This window comes from Colossoma macropomum, unplaced genomic scaffold, assembly GCF_904425465.1.
Source record: "Colossoma macropomum unplaced genomic scaffold, Colossoma_macropomum, whole genome shotgun sequence".
NCBI classification, from domain to species: Eukaryota; Metazoa; Chordata; class Actinopteri; order Characiformes; family Serrasalmidae; genus Colossoma; species Colossoma macropomum.
Genome location: NW_023494792.1, coordinates 34,691,906 through 34,711,532, shown reverse-complemented (window position 1 = coordinate 34,711,532; position 19,627 = coordinate 34,691,906). Strand labels below are relative to the sequence as shown.

Here is a 19,627-nt window from a genome sequence, read left to right as displayed (position 1 = left end):
TCTTAGCTTCTATCTTATCATTGTGGTTATGTGGTTATTTGACATAAATTTGTGGTGTGGGAGAGCCATGTAATGTCTGACAAAACTTGCCAGGTATGTTAGTTGTTCATACCAAGCTGAAGTATGAAAATTTATATTGTTGACAGTTTATTGCCTGCAGCTTTTTAAAAACATGAGTGCAAAAATTGCTGGTAAGTGTTATGTATAAAGCTCCTGTATGTTAGCCAGAAAACAGTTTGGGATAACAGCCACTGTTAGCAATGGCTTCTAGCATAGCTAGCTAAATATAAATGAAGCCTATCAAATTCACACTGCATGTACAAGATCTGCTTTCATTTTAAAACATAAATATTACAGAAATCGCTAGCATGTTGTACAAAGAAACAGACTGCTTGGTGTGAGCAGCTGCAGTCAACAGGGCTACACCACACATACAGAATTTTAGCTCTGTTTAAATGCTTTTATATTAGTCTGTGACTACACCACCGCAAACCTTAACCAGACAAAAAACACACTATTTATGAAGTTGGTAGGTCTTAGATGTTAATAATTTTTCAGGATTTCTGTAAGAGGATTTGGCTATTTAACGTTAATATAACCTGGAATCTTTTTGGGACAGAGAAAAAATCTGTAATCTTTGAAATTATGTGCCTGGTTCTGCCTATTTCACAGCCACACTCTCCTCCTCACAATTCAGACACGGGTTGTCGTGGAATACATTCCATCACCTTATGCAGTTGCTCTGAAACAGAGAGGGGGTAACAACTTATTTTCTTAACTAAAACTGGGCTGTCAGCTAGCTAACAGGGTAAAAGATAGCAAACAGCCTAAACAACTCCACAATTATTATCACAGGCTTGAATTAAAGTTTTTATGATATGATTTGCTCTAAAACTGCAATATAAAGAATGTCACCTGAATCAGTTAGAAGAATGTCACCAGAATCAGTTTCAGTTAGAAGCCCCAATCTCAGGTTGAATCCCAAACACTTTACATACTCCCTGAATAGTGTGCAAGCTATGGAGCTTTTGAGCTTCTACAGCCAAGTAGTGCGCTATTTGTGGAGTATGGATGTGGCTGAATCACGAATGATTTTTATGACTACTTTTGATGCCTAATTTTTAGCTACATTATGCACTTTTGGGGTACACAAGCCAGTATTTAAATTCTTACATAGGGCACCAAGTAGGGAGCAGTGCGCCATTGGAGATTCAGCCATAGCACAAGGAGAGGGGTGCTGATAAACTGGTGCTATATAAGACTCGTGGTGCTAATTTGGTGACCAAAAAGTACTTATGAAGTGAAAGTTTATGTATTAAACAGTGCTGTGTTATCATATGTTCATTGTTACACGACAAAAAGTTAAAAAGTTAATGACTACAGTATACAGTGATGGGAGACTTAACGTTCTCTGCCGTCAGCGGTCCATGGTTGCAACAAAACCATACTCTAAAAGAGCTACATTGCATGGCAGAATACTTGCTTATGTCAATTATTATTAATAATAAATTATTTTATAAAAAAATGTGTTTTATCATATTTTATGTTGCCCGCTAGTTTTATAAAAGCAATAAGCCACTTGAGGCCGCGTGTTACTGCAATTTTATCCTTCCTGTGATATAATCGCAGCAAAACATGCCCCTCCTGACTGCTTTAGTATAACATCCTATTGTCTATAAATATAGACATTCTGTAATAAAGACATCTATTTGGAAGTAAAGTCATAGGAAATACACTGCACAACATGAACAACACTCAGATTTATATTTGATTTATTTCATTTAAGGCATCGAGCGCTGCTTCTGTTCCAGCTCTCTTAATAACGGTTCAACATAAAGACACGCTAAAATAAAAAGTCAAAGAAGAGGACAGACAGTGCAAGGAACGCCTTTAAACAGCAGTAAAGGAGCGGTAATGGTCTATAAAAGCCTGTATGACTTTCCGCTGAAACCAAACCTGACATGCATCTATATATTAAACAACTGCAGTTTCAGTGATAAATCCAGCAATCAGGAATAAACTTAAGCACAGCTGAACTGCTGTAGTCCCACTAATTTATCATTTCATTTCCACAACCAATTGATCAATAGGAGATTGCACTAGCAAGACAATTTTTTTTGTCTTCAGTGCGAATCCCCCATAGCTTCTCTATAAAAATGCTATGATCTTAAAGTGCTAGTTCAGCCAAAAATCAAATGTACCCTAATCCCAAATGTAGTTGCATGCTTTGTTTGAAGTTTGCTTAGTTTTACATTAGTCCTACAAGGCTAATGTAGCTAAAGCTAACATAACAGAAATTTAGGATCCTCCGTTAGCAATGAGTTCTCTCAACTTTGAGGCAGGTTGTTAACATGATGCTAATTACTCGGGGGTCTTTTTGAGATCATTTAACAACTTCACACAGTTAGAGGCCAGAGTTTTGATTTAGGCATGCAGTTAGCACTATGCTAAATGAAGTTAATTAGCTTATGTAACCCGTTAGCTACATTAGCTTCGAAGCTCTAGTGTAAAACTAAATAAGCAAACCTGACACCAACCATGTCTCAGCTGATCAACTACATTTGGGGTGGGGGGGACTGTGAGTTTACATTTTTCAACAAACTATCGCTTTAATCACACCCATTTGGACATGAATTCACTGAACTGATAAAGCTCTGTTCCTTTGACAATAAGGTGAAAATAAAGTCAGACCAATAACAGACATAACTGAAATAACAAAGATAAGAATAAATGGTTACCACATCCAGCTAAACTATGGAAGAATATAGTTTTGTCAGCAGACTCATAAACTATAGCATTTCATTTCTCAATAAAACAATATATATTTAAAATATAAAGCATCAAAGGTGGAGTAGTACAGCAAGTAGTTTTAGCTTTTTAAACCAACTTCTGAATCAGTAACAGTAACAGAACAGTAAAAGTGTTGATTAAAAAAAGAAATTTTACATTTACAAATTTCAGAAATTCCATTTGAGAATTTGGTTTATTTTGAATATTTTTTTTACAATTCAGATTTCACTAGTAAGAATTCAAACTTATAATAATGTAATAATTTCAACATTATTAGATTCAAATTTTCTTTAGATTAAAAAATAATTTTCGATTTAAATGTTACATGTTAACTAATAAAAGTAGAATTTTGGCATCGGTCTTTTTTTACCAGCATTTTTGTGATATCAATAAACGGTGTATTAAAAGCTCAAACTGTGCCATAGAGTAAATCCATAGCCATTTGAATTTTGCATTTTTTAGAAAATATGACCAAATATTAAACTGTGATTGAAACCATTAGAACCTGCAAAAGAGAAAATACATCTATATCTACGCTGCATTATATAGAGAGCTATGCAGAACACACAGTTAAAAAAATTTAAATATTTTTACAAAAGTAAATACATAACTGATCATTTCAAATAAGCACATTAACAGCTATGTACAGTAGAGGATTTAGCAACAAGTTTTTACTGCTCTGGACAGATCAGCATGCACTTTAACTCAAAACTTTAATAGAAAGACTTTAATGAGGTAGCCTACAGTCAGAAAAGAAATTTCATGATTGTCATTCAATTACACACCAACAACATGCAAACAGTCCAACAATTAAAACATTTCCCCAAACTATCAAAGCACACATGCATAGCACAAACCACACATGCTTAGAGAAACAGTTTTTATAACGTCTTTAGCCATTTGTTAACAGTATGTTTACGTGTTTATTTAGCTTTTAGAAGAAATATTGCATACAATGCATATACTAAAGCTATGATAAAAAAAAGAAACAATTTAAAATAATAAACAATAAAATGTGTAGAAATGTACAAATTAACATGGCATAAAACTTCATTAGTGTGTACTGCTGACTATAAAATTGTAGATAACAAATAAATAAATAAATAAATAAGGCTGACTGTTGATATTTAAAGTGACAGTTTTGCTAAATAACAAATTTATAGTAGTCGTCCCCGAATACCACAAATGTACTTGATCAGCCTAGAAATGTTTGGTGTCTCACGTCTGCTTCTTTAGTTTTAGCACTGGCGATACAAGAACAAAACTATGCTGCATATCTAATACTGCTAATGCTATACATGAGTGGCATCCATCTTTAAGTCTGAATTTTGTCCTTAATTTAGTCCATGTTTATAGACAACAGTGTCATACAGTGACATCACCACATATGCAACTGTTAGAGATGCTTAATAACACACAGTTTGAGGCAAGCGTGTGATGATTTAGACATGCAGTTAGCACCATGCTAATTGGTAAGTAGCTTTTATCACTTGCTGGGCATCTTAAAGAAACAGTTAAAGAAAAAAAAAATCAAATTTACCCAATTTTTCCACTTACCCCAAATGGAGTAAATCAGCCAAGACGTAGTCCAAAGTGCTTCTTTTGTTCAAAAGAGAGAGCTTGTTCATAGTTTTGTTTTGTAGCTCACAGTAAGTCAAACTGTGCTCTAAACCACACTGACAAGTCTGCATGGCCTTAATGGAGACCTGAGTGGGCTGAAGTTCTGGTGATGTAATCTTACAGAAGTGAATTGTGCTATTTGGGTGACTGTTGAGTTCTAGTGTGTGCTCTAGTGTTAGCTCTAGTTCTAAAATAAAGAAGCAAAATTTAAACTCCAAACATGTCTTTGTTGATCGACTACATCTGGGTGGAAAGTGGAAAATAGAAAATTGTGTGAACTTGATTTTCAAACTTGATTCTTTTACTCATTTTGCTATTTCAATACATTTTTAAAAACACATTTTTAATCAATAGCATCCAACTAACTCAACGAGGAAGTACTTGGACCATTCAGCCTTCATTTATTGCATGCAGCTGACATAAGTGGTAAGCCATACCTGATGGTTGGGGCGATTTAATTTTGTGTTTTAGATTAATTTTGTGATTAATCTACGAGAGAAAATGCTCAGATAGCATTACAGAAGGAAAATATGTTCAGTTTCCCCATTCATCATGACTAACATCAGCTGCTTGTGTCACCACATTCTCTATGGTTAAACTACTTAATTCTCAGACTGGTCCTAAGGGATGGTCCCCCAGATGGCCTGCATTTTTGCTTCATTAACTCCCACATATAATTATAACAAAAATGTGGACTGTCTGAGGGCCTCTGAGGACCAGTTTGAGAACCACTGCTTTATACAAGTTAGCTCAGCCCACAAAGCAACTGGTTAAAAAGCATTCTACCCATGTTGTTAAATCTTCAGTGTTTTCACACTAAGAACCTGGTACATGACTGTCTTACCTTTACAGGTTATGTTTGGGCTTTGCATCATTCTAACAAGCAACCCTTAAACAGGATTTTACAGTTCACATTGGCATGCATGACTTTAACAAGACGTGACATCATGATTGGTCTAAAGCAAACTTCAGACACAAAGCATGTTTTAACTGATCTTACATTAGGGGTAAGAAGGGAACACTGAGTAAATTTGATTCATCACTGAACTGTCGCTTCAAAAGCCGCCTCTCACTCAGTCAGGCCGGTTCCGTCTGCGTAACCCCGCCCCCAACTCTTCTGGAGCTGTTGGAGTCGTGCCTACTTCCTCCAGCTCCTCCAGAGACGGCATGCTGGAGTCACTCTCACATGCATCTGCTTCTTCATCCCTCTCTTCATCTTCCTCTTTCGTTTCTCTTTCTTCATCCTCCTCTTTATCTTTCTTTCCACTTTCCTCTTCCTCCTCCTCTCTCTCCATCTGGGTGTGAAGTGTGTGAGGTGTGTAAAGGTGTGTTTTTCCACTGCGGTGCATTTGTGCTTTCGTATCCCCCAGTGTTTCCATCGCGGTCAGTGACTCAATAAGGTTGTCAAGGTTACGTTCACACGATGCATCTGCCAAAACAAAACCAGGAAGTGGCATCAACCAATCAGAATTGCTTGACCCTCTTAACACTTAAAAACAAAATCCACTCACACTTACTCATATGTCCCTTAGCAACGAAAAACATCTGCAGCAAAAGTATCACTTATTACAAGTGCATGAACAGCCATACAATTATAGAGATCCCATCGTTATTTAATTTAAAGCTGTTATAGTTACTATTGCTGGCTTATTATGAATATTTTAAGCAACCTTTGAATAAAATTCAAATCATGAATTTTAATGTATGAATCAGCAGCAATTAGTTTATTGCAGTGGTTCTCAATCCGGTCCACAGGGACACACAGATGTGTTGCGAGTTAGGTTGGAGCAAAAGTGTGGACTGTCTGGGGGTCCTGAAGAACCACGACTGTGTTAACATGATGATACTGCATATTTTAAATTCTCCTACTGATCTCTCTTACAGTAAGAAACAAAGCCTGATAGAAACACATTTACATACATTTCTTTCTCATAACATATTTCCATACATCCACCCATTCAGCCTTTGGCAGTTTGACATAACCATTCAGCCTACAGCTCCTTGGCCCCTCCCATTCAGCCTTAAGCAGTTTACTCCTGCCTTTTTACACTTGTAAGGATGTAGCGGGTGAAATATTGGTTCATCCGGTATACCATAAAAATAAATTCTTCCTCAGGTATGAGCTTCCTCAGAACCATTATTCTGCTATCCTGCAAACAATGGCAAATAAGGCAACATTTCAACAGTGCAAACCACAGTACATGTTATCCAAGTGGCTAAACAGCTATGCAAATGTTTCAGTCACATTTCAAATGAAAATGAACACAACAGACCCGTAATCACCTTATGCTGCCTCATCTATTGAATCTGTAGTAGTCCACCTTGTTTTCAAGGCAGCGGACGTAAAGAAAGCTGGTCTTTTGAGATTGGCTTTAGCCAAACATTCTACCTTTCCGTTTACTCTCATACCCCCTAAAAAAAGCCACCTGATTCAATCAGCTGCATCAGACAACATTCTCGAGTTGGTGCGTGCAACAAGCTGTGTACCAGCTTGCTGATACACACTTGTGAAAGACTAATATTTTCCTAATTACAGCAATGTTTGAGGGTCAGAGGCATAGTATATGGGAGAGTATATGGAAAGCACAAATGAGACAAATGACTTGAGAAATTCAACGAAGCTGAAGTGTATTTAAATTTCCCATTCCACCTGAAATGTTGCAGCAATTACATTCAGACACCCACACATGTCCCAGAATGTAAATGTTGCTCCATTTAAGGTGGAATGGAAATAAGAAGCTAAGAGATGGCTGTTAAATATGGTTCATATTTGAAAATGGTTGCATGTACTCAGTTGGGCAAGACTGAGCTAAGCTCTTCATCATGGCTCTTCATCATGGGGAGACAGCAAATGCAAGTGGACCTGTGCACCAACTTATTTGGACATTTTCTTAATGCTTTCACTCTGCACGAGTATGTGTGTACCTGCTGTGTTGATGGGTGGACACTGCATGCCTCTTTTCTTCATCAGGTCTCGGATACACTGCAGCTGGGACATTATCTCATTCTTCTGCTCCATAGCAACAGATTTCACACTGTCACAAACAGAAAAAAACTTCAGCAACAAACATTCTCATTCCAAAACATACTCAATTTACACTTAACACTGCAATTTTTAAGGGCCCATTTCATTAAAAATGAATTTTCATTTGAGCCCCACCCATTCAGCCTATAGTAGTGTAGATCCTCCCAGTCAGCCTGCAGCAGTTTAGTCCTAACCAGTCAGCCTACAGCAGTTTAGTCCTAACCAGTCAGCCTGCAGCAGTTTAGTCCTAACCAGTCAGCCTGCAGCAGTTTAGCCCTAACCAGTCAGCCTGCAGCAGTTTAGCCCTAACCAGTCAGCCTGCAGCAGTTTAGTCCTAACCAGTCAGCCTACAGCAGTTTAGCTCTAACCAGTCAGCCTGCAGCAGTTTAGCTCTAACCAGTCAGCCTACAGCAGTTTAGTCCTAACCAGTCAGCCTGCAGCAGTTTAGCTCTAACCAGTCAGCCTGCAGCAGTTTAGCTCTAACCAGTCAGCCTACAGCAGTTTAGCTCTAACTAGTCAGCCTGCAGCAGTTTAGTCCTAACCAGTCAGCCTGCAGCAGTTTAGTCCTAACCAGTCAGCCTGCAGCAGTTTAGCTCTAACCAGTCAGCCTGCAGCAGTTTAGCTCTAACCAGTCAGCCTGTAGCAGTTTAGCCCTAACCAGTCAGCCTACAGCAGTTTAGCCCTAACCAGTCAGCCTACAGCGGTTTAGTCCTAACCAGTCAGCCTGCAGCAGTTTAGCTCTAACCATTCAGCCTACAGCAGTTTAGTCCTAACCAGTCAGCCTGCAGCAGTTTAGCTCTAACTAGTCAGCCTGCAGCAGTTTAGTCCTAACCAGTCAGCCTACAGCAGTTTAGTCCTAACCAGTCAGCCTACAGCAGTTTAGCCCCAACTATTCAGTCTATAGCAGGTTAGCCCTAACTATTCAGTCTATAGCAGTTTAGCCCAAGTATTCATTCTATAGCAGGTTAGCCCTAACCATTCAGCCTGCAGCAGTTTAGTCCTAACCAGTCAGCCTGCAGCAGTTTAGTCCTAACCATTCAGCCTGCAGCAGTTTAGTCCTAACCAGTCAGCCTGCAGCAGTTTAGCTCTAACCAGTCAGACTGCAGCAGTTTAGTCCTAACCAGTCATCCTGCAGCAGTTTAGCTCTAACCAGTCAGACTACAGCAGTTTAGCCCTAACCAGTCAGCCTGCAGCAGTTTAGCTCTAACCAGTCAGACTACAGCAGTTTAGCCCTAACCAGTCAGCCTGCAGCAGTTTAGCCCTAACCAGTCAGCCTACAGCAGTTTAGCCCTAACCAGTCAGCCTGCAGCAGTTTAGCTCTAACCAGTCAGACTACAGCAGTTTAGCCCTAACCAGTCAGCCTGCAGCAGTTTAGCCCTAACCAGTCAGCCTACAGCAGTTTAGTCCTAACCAGTCAGACTGCAGCAGTTTAGCTCTAACCAGTCAGCCTACAGCAGTTTAGCCCTAACCAGTCAGCCTGCAGCAGTTTAGCTCTAACCAGTCAGCCTGCAGCAGTTTAGCCCTAACCAGTCAGACTACAGCACTTTAGCTCTAACCAGTCAGCCTGCAGCAGTTTAGCTCTAACCAGTCAGCCTGCAGCAGTTTAGCCCTAACCAGTCAGCCTGCAGCAGTTTAGCCCTAACTATTCAGTCTATAGCAGGTTAGCCCTAACTATTCAGCCTATAGAAGTTTAGCCCAAGTATTTAGTCTATAGCAGGTTAGCCCTAACTATTCAGCCTATAGAAGTTTAGCCCAAGTATTTAGTCTATAGCAGGTTAGCCCTAACGATTCAGCCTGCAGCAGTTTAGCCCTAACCATTCAGTCTATAGCAGGTTATTCCTAACTATTTAGTTTACAGTAGGTTAGCCCTAATCATTCAGCCTGCAGCAGTTTAGCCCCAACTATTGAGCCTATAGCAGGTTAGCCCTAACCATTCAGCCTGCAGCAGTTCAGCCGAACTATTCAGTCTATAGCAGGTTAGACCTAATCATTCAGCCTGCAGCAGTTTTGCACTAACCATTCAGCCTATAGCCATTCATGCCCACCCATTCAGCCCCACCCCTTCCAGCCTCCAGCTGTTCAGCCCTGCTATATCCAACCTGTTTCAGCCCAGAGTGCTTTTTGAATGAGGCAGCCAATCAGAACAGAGTTCATTTACATACATCAGCTATAAAGGCACACTAACAAATACGCAGCCTGTTTAAGGGACAAAGAGACATGGTCATGTAAAAAATACATAAGGAACACAAGAAGAGCTAATCTCAGAGAAAACATCCAACACAAGAAAAATTATAGAATACAGGATGTACAATTTAGAAAATGCTGAGGAAACTAATATGACAAACAACGGGCAATTAGAGCTGGGACCACTTACCAATTTATTGTTAATTACTGTTAACAACCCTGAAATCAAAAGACAATGTACAATTTTGTTTCTTCCCATTTTGTATAATTATGTGTTTTGTGCTCTGATCCTCTATCCCCAGCCTTGGTTCTACTTCAGTATTTACTGTTCATTATATATTTATATATCTTTCCAAAATGTAACACACTATTAATTTTTTCCATAGAACTCAGATTCAATGCAAAAAAGCCTTGAGACTTTGTCACTTCTCTAGCACAAATGGGAACCGTCTCAGACTTTCAGATAACTGGATATTTTATTGTAAAATACCTGTGAAAATGTGTCCAGACTTATTGATTTCATAATTCCTTATCATCCCAACCCTATTAGTAATAAAACTGAATCTTGAATATTGCTCTTCCTTCACTTGGTCCCTCCCACCAGATCAGCTGTGTGAAGATCAGATGGGGTTGCCGTGTGTTTGTGTGTGATCTCACCAGTTGGTCAGTGGGTCCAGTTGGGCCAGTATGGAATTGAGCATCTTCTCTGTCTGAGCCAAACGCTGCTCCAACTCGTTCAGTTGATTCTCTAAAACACACACAGACACATACATACATACATACAAACATAAACACACACACACACACGTTTGCTTTGATTTTTAACATTTCTGTATTAAAATATTCTTGACTTTAATTCTATTCTTCACAGATTGCTTTGTATGATGTGTCTCAGGTGAGGGTTAATCAAGGTGCCATGGTAACAGTCCCCATGATGGTAAAAACCTCATTTATTGACAGTTAAAAAAGGAACATTTCTTTATTGATTTATTTTGTCCAAACGATAGCAGGACATGCTGAATGTGGTTTGGCACTGTCTTGCTGAAATAATCAAGGCCATTCCTGAAAAAGATGTCATCTGGATGGCAGCATACGTTGCTCCAAAACCTGTATGTATTGTTCAGCCATCCCAGATGTGCAAGGCAACCATTTGCACTAATGCAACCCCATACCATCACAGACAAACATGAGTAAAAACATATCTCAGCTGTCATTAATTATGGTGAAACAGAATGTTTTAAATGTCCTTATATGAAATGGCTTCAGAGAAGAAAGCAAAGGGCTAAGCTAAGCTGCAATAAACTCTCTGATATTAATATACTAGAACCACAACTTTTACTGAACTGCGCTTTATTACAATCTCAGATTTGACAGACATTAAGACTCAGCTCACACGGTACCACTGTCTTTTCTCCTGTGTCCGCTTCAGTATGTGGGACTGTTGGAAAATTACAGGACAAAACAGTAAAGCGAAACAAACAAAAACAAAAACACAAACAAAAAAAAACACCCCATGTGCAACCCAGTTTCACTGCTTACCATGGTCATTTTCGACATGGTTAGCCAAATACAAGGGCTCTTTTACCAGCACAGGCCTAGATCAGATAAATAAAAGTTCTCTAATAAAACTCAGCACCTTCCATGCTGCACTCTAAATAATAAAACCCCAAAAATCACGACATTTCGAATTTATAAGCATTTCAGATAAAATGCACTGCAAATTCAGTGCGCGTGAGTGTCTATAGCATAAACCCCACCCCCTCCCACCCACTTTACTCCGTTAGGCTGCATCCAGATGCCTAGTTCTGATCACTGACAATGGTTTTAATGAAAGATGGTAAACGAGAGACGCTCTGAAGAGAGTGAGGGGCGTATACAATACTATACTGAAATCGGTATAGCTTTAATTATTAGCCCTGCTTAGTTAGTACTACTGCTCTAGCAAGAAAGCAATCTTACTAACATTCTATCAGTATAATAGTATAATCAGTATAACACAGTGAATACAGAGAAATAATAACAGTCGGAACAACCGAGTGCTGACTAGACAATAGAGAGAGAGAGACTAAACTGCATTAAACTCTACAATACACACACACACACCTGTCTCTTCAGACTTCTTGATTCCTCGAGCTGTTTTCTCCTTCTGAATCCGAGTGTCCTCTGCAGATTTTATCTGTTCACAACAGAATGAAAGAAAAATCAGCACTAATGTAGCTAACAGGTAATGGAAGCTCATACCCCACCAATTAACATCCCAGATAGCAAAAGGATAGTGAACCACTAATTAGGGGTGGGGGGAAAAAATCGATTCTTAGACACATCGCGATGCGGACGTGGGCGATTCTGAATCGATTCACTAATGTCAAAATTCGATTTTCTAATTTTAATTAATAACATAATGCTGACGGAATGCAAAAGTCGGAACTGCGGGAGTGCAGCACATAACAAAAACATGAATGGATGAGAGAGAAATCTGACGTGTGCCCTCTGCATTAGAAGCTATAGCAGGAGTGGGAAACCCAAATATTAAGAAGAGCCATTTGTCCTTTCTGCAAACATCAAACCACATTGGGAGCCACAACATTTCATGTCCCTTTTACCATTGTGGCTGTAAATATATCTCAGTATGTGTTGATGTGCTAGTATAGACTAAAAATCTAACGTTAATGTTAAACGAAACCGCAGACTTATAGACGCTATTCTCGCATCCCCAGCAGGAAACGTTTCGTCAAAAGTAGAATAGTTTCTTGTAAAATGTCTCTCAACATTCAATTTTTTACGAGGCTGAAGTTGCTTCTCATTTGCCAGCCTCTTGTTCGAATTTTCCCGTTTCACCTTAAATGGTGCCTGAGACGCCTGAATGTAACTGCTGCACCATTTAAGGTGGAACGGGACAATTCGAGCAAGCGACTAGCATTTGACAATTTCTCATTGCAGACTAAACGTACCAGGAAACCAGCTGAGTGCTTATAAAGGCTAATACGACCATTCGTCTCCAAATTATCGATGTTCACCTTAAATCGTCAACTTTGTCTTGTCGCTAACTACTAGCTAGGTATGTTTCCAACCCCTGAGCTGGCGTATGGAAGGACTTTGGTTTCTATGAAGTTGAAGGGAAAAGGGACCTGGACAGGAACCACACTATATACAAGTTGTGTCACACTAAAATATTTTGGAAACGACAAATATGAGAAACCATATTACATGTTTCCACCCGTTTTCTGTCTGGTCTAGTTGCTGTCAACCAGCAGACCATTGAGCAAGCGATGTCAAAGCTCTCACCCAACTCAGAAAGGGCGAAGCGAATTACAAACTCTATCGCAACTTTTATTGCCAGGGATTTGCATCCGTTCTCAGTCGCTGAGAACCAGGGCTTTCGCGCCATGTTGCACACTTTGGAGCCGAGATACAGCGTCCAGTCTCGAAAATATTTTACTGACACAGTGACCCCCCCGACTCTCTACAACGAGACCAAAACAAAGTTATGAAATCACTGAAGAAAACGGGTAGAACAGCTGTAATCTGCTGCGTGGTCACCCATTGCCACAGGATCTTATTTCACCATAATTTTCATTTTATCACAGATGAGAGGCAGTCTGCATCTCATGTGCTCCAAACAAGAGCAGTGAATGAGAGCCTTCCAGTTCACTTGCCACATCACTTCCGTTTGATTTATTAATAAAAGATATTGAAAGTAAATTCATTATAGATCATTACAAATACTTTGCTTTGAAAGTACTTCTGTGTGACAAAATTCTGTATAGAAAAAAAAGATGCATCAAGATGCATCGATATTCGTTTTATAATTGCATCGCAGCCCTCTGAATCGTAATCGAATCGAATCATGAAGTGCCTAGAGATTCCCACCCCTACCACTGATGGCCCACTGATGGCAAAGCTGGCCACCCACTGACTTTTTGCTCAGCATTTTCCAGGTGACCCAATGGTGGTTAAGCAGTGCGTTAGACTAAACACCATTTTTAGTCGTATTTTCCACTTAAAGTCCATTTTATATATTTGTTCTTCATTTCTTTCTTTCTTTATCACTTGTAAATTAGTTTAGGAAATAATCTTGCAGCAACATCATAAATAAAGCTGCTTATATAGCTGTAAACAATCCAGCAACAATATTTTCAACAAAATAATTTTATATTTGGCATAGTCATCTTTTTTTCCTCTCAGTAGCTTGTAATATTTGTCTTTGTTTATTTTCCAAAATAAAAGGCTATTTGCATTTAAATTCTGTTTGAGGAGATTGAAAACTAGTTAGAGCTTGTACAAAGAACAATAATCTGGATGATGTGAGGGTGGACCAAGCCAGCAGACCAATGTGTACTTACTATCTGGGATAGTGCTAACTGAGTGCCTAATCACCACACACTTGTCTTAAACTGTGCTGAGTTCAGTAATCTCAAAGAGACTTGCTTATGCGGTTTCTGACACCGCATGACATACTGTTATCTATGGACAACAGTACATTAGCATAGCTAAAAACAGTAGCAGCCATATTGAAGCCTGAATTTTGTCCATTGGTGACTCGGTTTGAGCAAAATTAAAGAAGCAAATATCAGACACCAAACATAATGGATAATCAACTATATTCAGAATAAAAGACGAAAGGATAAAAAGTAGTAACAATACAACATAGTGCATCGAATCAAATCATGTGGTACCATATCTCTGCATCTTGTCTAGTGTGTTAGGCTAGGGCTACCATATTAACTTGGAGTGCATTAGCTAAGAGCAACATATAAGCTTATGAGCTAGACTGGGGTTAACATATTAGCCTCTGACTAACACATTAAGTTAGAACTAACATTTTAGTTTGTGACTTAGATTGGGGCTATTTAGTCATCCCAGCACATCATGGATCGGCTTCTGTGTAGTGTTAGTATTTCAGGTAAGAAACCTGAACGGATCAGATTAAACTTTGCTGTAACTTCACTGTAAGTCCCTAAGAATGTACTTCTATAATATTGGAATTTCTAGGAAACTGAAAACAAAAACATTAACATAAGGCAGATTTTGGAACTCGTTACTTTGCTGTACTAAAAAACGAGAGACGCTGTCATATCATATAAAACCAAATTATTAGTTTTGTGAGTAACTGCAAGGGGGAAAATGGCTAATTAAGAATTTCACTAAATTAATCACTTTACAAATGACAGGATAATTGTTTAAAACAAAACAAACAGAAACAAGCCCTTACCTTGAGGAATTTGTAAGCAGCAAATATACCCACCCCGATTGCGTAGAGGGGCATTAAGGTAAAAACGTATCCTTTGTTGTTGGATTTATATTTATCACCACGCAGTTCTTGCTCCATCAGCTTCTTCATCTGCTGCATGTTCTCTGCACTGCTGAATGCCTGCTGTGGCTGGGGGCCCTTCAGAGCCCCGGGGGCCAAAGGGGGACCTGCAGCACCGAAAGTTCTGTGAGATGAATTCAGTTTCCAACTTTGCATGCAGAACTTGCCAATACCGATCCAATCGTGGATATTAAAGGAATATTCCAGCGTGTTTTAACTCCACCTCCATCTGCTGTCTCTGTAGTGTACGGGGAATTAAGTACCCTGGCTCAAACAGGATACTAGCACACTATATAGTGTCTGAAAATAGTACATATAGTATTAGAAGTGCACTCACTAGTGAATTAGGTAGAATACAGAAGTGTGTAATTTGGAACGCGTTCAACAGCTGCTTTGCTGTGCTGTGGTGTTTATTAATTAGGGATGCATTTATAGAGCTAAATTAATGCATTCACTGAGGTACACTGATGTTGGAGTTGTAATTGCCAACTTTCGTAATTTGTTCTGTGTTTAAGGCACCTCAGTGTAACTGCAGCACCATTTAATGTGGAATGGAAAATTTAAATGAGAAGCTGGCGAATAAGAAGTTGACTTCACCTTTACATATGGTTATGAGTTTATTAAACTATTTTAGAGTTTTGGCAGCTTTGGTAGCCACTTTTAATCTCAGTCTATGAGATTTGTAAAATCTCATAGACTGGAATTTCCTGAACTCTGGAGATGTGTATCCAGTCCACCAATCTAGCTAATCTTCTCCTTGTTGTGTTTTCTGGAGACTGCATCTAAAGTGTCCACATATCATGGTCATTCACATCTATTTTGCAATTCTGCTTTTGGTCTTCATGCACCTGCAGGGTTGTAACTGTGGTAACAGTGACGAGACGAGCTCTATCAGAGCACAGTCAGAGTTACAGCTTACCTACCGACATCGCACCGAGTTCCTCCTCATGACACAATCGAATACTATGAATACAGCTAATAAACAACACTGTTTACATATGAGCGCTGGTTCGCCCAGAGCTTCTTCACAAACAAACCTTGCTCACTGTAATAGGCCCTATCTTTAAAGGTGAATTCCACTTATTTTCCAAAATGTTCCCCTAACTGAGATGCACCCAACACAAAGTCATTCAGAGTGGTTTGATGTGAAGTAGTTCTCTGTAGAGACCCTTACTGACTTTGTCTTAGTGGTGATAAGAAAAAGAAGTCACGATATATATGTTACAAATATCATTTTATTTATTTACTATCCAAAACCACCAGTGAACCTTCACGTGTCTGAGTATTTATATGTAATGTTAGCAGTAGTAAAATTGTGGTAAATCAGAAAAAAAACGTTTTCTTTTAGGGATTTTGCCTTTGCCTCATACATATCCTGCCATCATGTATGTATGTTAAAAATAAATTTTAGCTCTAAATCTTCTCAAAGCTATCATAAAACAAACTCTCAGGAATCAGGCAGCCTATTCGTTTCATGTAATAACTTTTTGTGAGGGAGCTTTTAGAGGCATTACTCTTCAGACGTCTGGTTCCGATCACCACCACTGTGAACAATTCGGACTCTTTTTTTATATAGTTTTTATAAAATTGAGCATTTCACATCAAACCAATCTGACTTTGCCTACATCTTGACCCTCTCATTCTGCAGCTCCTTTATAAAACCGATGGAACTGCCCTTTAAGTTTCATCAAACGCGTTCTGCGTTCATTGGAGTAATAATATGGAATCAGAACATTCGCAGGAGTGCGGTGCGCTGTGTTCGGCAGGGTCCAGTTACTGTTACCGTAAAGTCAAGAATATGCGCGCACATTTTAAACACAGCCAGAGAACGATAAACACACACAAAACACAGCAGGTTTATAAGGACAAACGCAGAGAAAGGAGCTCGTGCAGAACAGCAACGCACGCGCACTCTTTCTGAGTTGAATAGAGTGGAGTCGGTTTTCCGTGCTCTATCGCGAGCTCGGTCACTCGGTCTATACCTCTCCTCGGTGCTCGCTCCTCTCTCACTCCGCCGCCGCCGAACATCCGGGGAATCACGATGAAAAGGCAGAGCGCGGCGGTAAAGGCCAGCACGAGCTGCTGCGCGGGGGACACCATGAGACACGAGATGAGGCAATAAGAGCAAGAGGTGGGCAACTCGAGGGGTACGAAGGAACGAGTGCGCGGATCTATCTGAGTGCTCCGCGACCCAGCAGCAGCTTGAGCTCTTCTTCTATTTGTTGTGAACAGCAGCTCCCTCTGAGCAGCATTTCCGCCACCTAGTGGAGGACCACAGAGTTGTACCACTTCCTATTTCTCCCGTTACAATAAAAACGCCAGAGGGCGCCCGCGAGCGAGGACTCGATGAATGGGGGTGAATGGTGTTAAACGGGTAAAAACGCAAAATTAAACACTTTCTAACTACTTGTCTAGGACCTTCCTTTAATTTGTATGTATTACATTAAAAAATATAAGAATATAAGAAAACCCACCAGTATCTAGTACTAGTAGTCGCATCTAGCAGTCTACAGTACAGGACTTGGGCCGTAGAATTCTAGCGTTACTGCTACTGAGTGCTGATTGGTTGACTACAATTATGGCTACCATATGCTGATTAGTTGACATTACTGCTGCTGAGTGCTGATTGGTTGGTGAGCTGATCGGCTTATTGTCTGGGTGAAGCAGTTCGCGCTCACTGACGTCATGACATACCGCTGCTACTGATACTACTACTAATGATGTTAATGATGATAATAACCGAGATAGCAAGCATACATCGTTCCTCTGGCTCAATGCCTGTATGACTGTATGACACTGCTAGTCGCCACCCAGATTATTGTCCTGCATGTAAAAACTATTTTTTAAATCTGCTCAGACAGTTTTTAATTGCACATAGCCTTTTATTAAAAAATAAACTAAGACAAGCATTATAAACTATTAATATGTAATTAAGACAAGGCATAATAGAAAAGAGTGTTGAAAATATTGGTGCTGACACTGTACTGGATTCATTACAGCTGTCTTGCTTGTATAACTGGCTCTGAAGCACCGATAGCTCACTGCTATCTAAAAGCTGATGAACCGCTGAGAAAAGCCAGAGCACCAGCTACTCTGGGTGAAGACATTCAATAGTCAATGGACAGATACTAAAACTCCTAGCCCCAAAATTGTGGAATCATCTTCTGACCTCTGTTCGGGACTCAGACACACTCTCTACATTTAAAACTAGACTCAAAACCTATCTGTTTGCACAAGCATTTTGCAAATATCAGTTGTTTGCTCTATTACTCTCTAACATCTCTCCATAAACAGACCTGTCCTGTCAATCATTTTCTCTCTCCCTCTCACTCTTTCCCTTTATTTGAGCCCCTGAGCGACGTTTTGCCTGAGTTGCCAAATGGGAGCCACCAGAGCTCCATCTCCATCTCCGTTGGCTGATCTGCACTGTTTTGACCACCATGAAGTTTCATGCTGTACAAAGCTGTGCAAACCTCACCTTCATGAACTGACCCTGCTGCTGCTGCATAAACTCAAACTGTCTAAATAACCATTGCTCCACCTGTTTTCCCCATTTTGTACTATAATACTTTATACTAACAATGTTTTACTATCCGGTGTCGTCCAGAGGAGGATTGGTTCCCCTTCTGAGTCTTGGTTCCTCTCAAGGTTTCTTCCTGTTTCTCTTAGGGAGTTTTTCCTTGCCACTGTCGCCATTGGCGACGCTCATGGGGGCTTGGACCTGGATTTTTTTGTGAGGCTGCTTTGTGACAACACCTGATGTAAAATAAACTTTGACTTGACTTGACACAGTAAGATTAGCTAGCTAGATTTTCAAAAGCGTAGTGTCTTTTAGCGTTTATGCTAAAGATTTATCTTGAAATATGAGCTCAAATACCCTCAAATTCAGTCTTTTTTAGTGATGTAACACAATACTTTTTTTAAAACAGAAGGAAGAATTTCACTGCAGAGACGCTACAGAAAAGAATCAAATGTTTTTTCTTTTCTGATGTTCTTTGCAGGTGGCCTGAATTCCGACTCCCTGGTAGAATCCAACTCCACTTTTGCGTGCACGTGTCACACAGGCTTATGGATGCTACAGATTCCACTTACTATTTCTGTTGTTTACACATAGAAACGTAGAAATCATGAGTGTAGTCTGTAGCGTCCACAGTGTTTAATTTTTTTTGAGTGCACATGTACAAACGATTAGAGTTGACTAATGTTTGATAGTCAACTCATTTATGCATCAGTTAGCATCAGTGAGCTCATGAGTACATTTCATGATATACTGCATCCCAAAATACAACACAGTCATGGAGTCAGGAGGACGTTACCACAGACATAACCATCTGGATAATTTTTAATAGCCCTAGATTCAGCATTTCCATACAGTAATAATAGTGAAATGAAAAGTTTTTTTTTCCAAATGCTGTTGCCCCATCTGTTTTCTCTGCTAGTCTTGAGATATGATTTCAGACTTCATCTCTTTAATAAAGTTAATTTACTGCATAAATAACGTGGTTAAAACAGTGTCTTATTAAAGATGTTCTCTTCTCACACCATCACCTTTTCAGGCTGTCATGTGGAGTCATACTGCTCATTATTCAGTCACACCACACAGGTTTACTACACAGACAAATCCAAAGCTAAGATTTTTAATAGTTCACTGTGGCTGTAGAGATCATCTTGCCCTCTGTCATTGTATGTGGTATTTT

At 39.6% G+C, this 19,627-nt stretch overlaps 1 protein-coding gene across 1 annotated transcript; it reads right to left on the bottom strand.

Moving 5' to 3' along the window:
• Positions 1-3,502: 3,502 nt before the first annotated feature.
• Positions 3,503-17,168, bottom strand: ccdc107 (coiled-coil domain containing 107). Its single transcript, XM_036576965.1, has 6 exons — positions 16,913-17,168; positions 14,832-15,037; positions 11,723-11,795; positions 10,277-10,367; positions 7,336-7,445; positions 3,503-5,839 (listed from the first exon to the last, which is right to left on the bottom strand). The coding sequence occupies exons 1-6, from the start codon at positions 17,028-17,030 to the stop codon at positions 5,484-5,486; spliced, it is 954 nt and encodes a 317-aa protein (XP_036432858.1). The 5' UTR covers positions 17,031-17,168; the 3' UTR covers positions 3,503-5,483.
• Positions 17,169-19,627: the final 2,459 nt, after the last annotated feature.

Coding starts and splice junctions, on each gene's coding strand:
- ccdc107 (XM_036576965.1), bottom strand. CDS start 17,030: ATGGTGTCCCCCGCGCAGCAGCTCGTGCTGGCCTTTACCGCCGCGCTC. Junction 7,446..10,276: donor CTGGACCCACTGACCAACTG/GTGAGATCACAC, acceptor TGTTTGTGACAG/TGTGAAATCTGTTGCTATGG. Junction 5,840..7,335: donor TCCACCCATCAACACAGCAG/GTACACACATAC, acceptor TTGTTTTGGCAG/ATGCATCGTGTGAACGTAAC.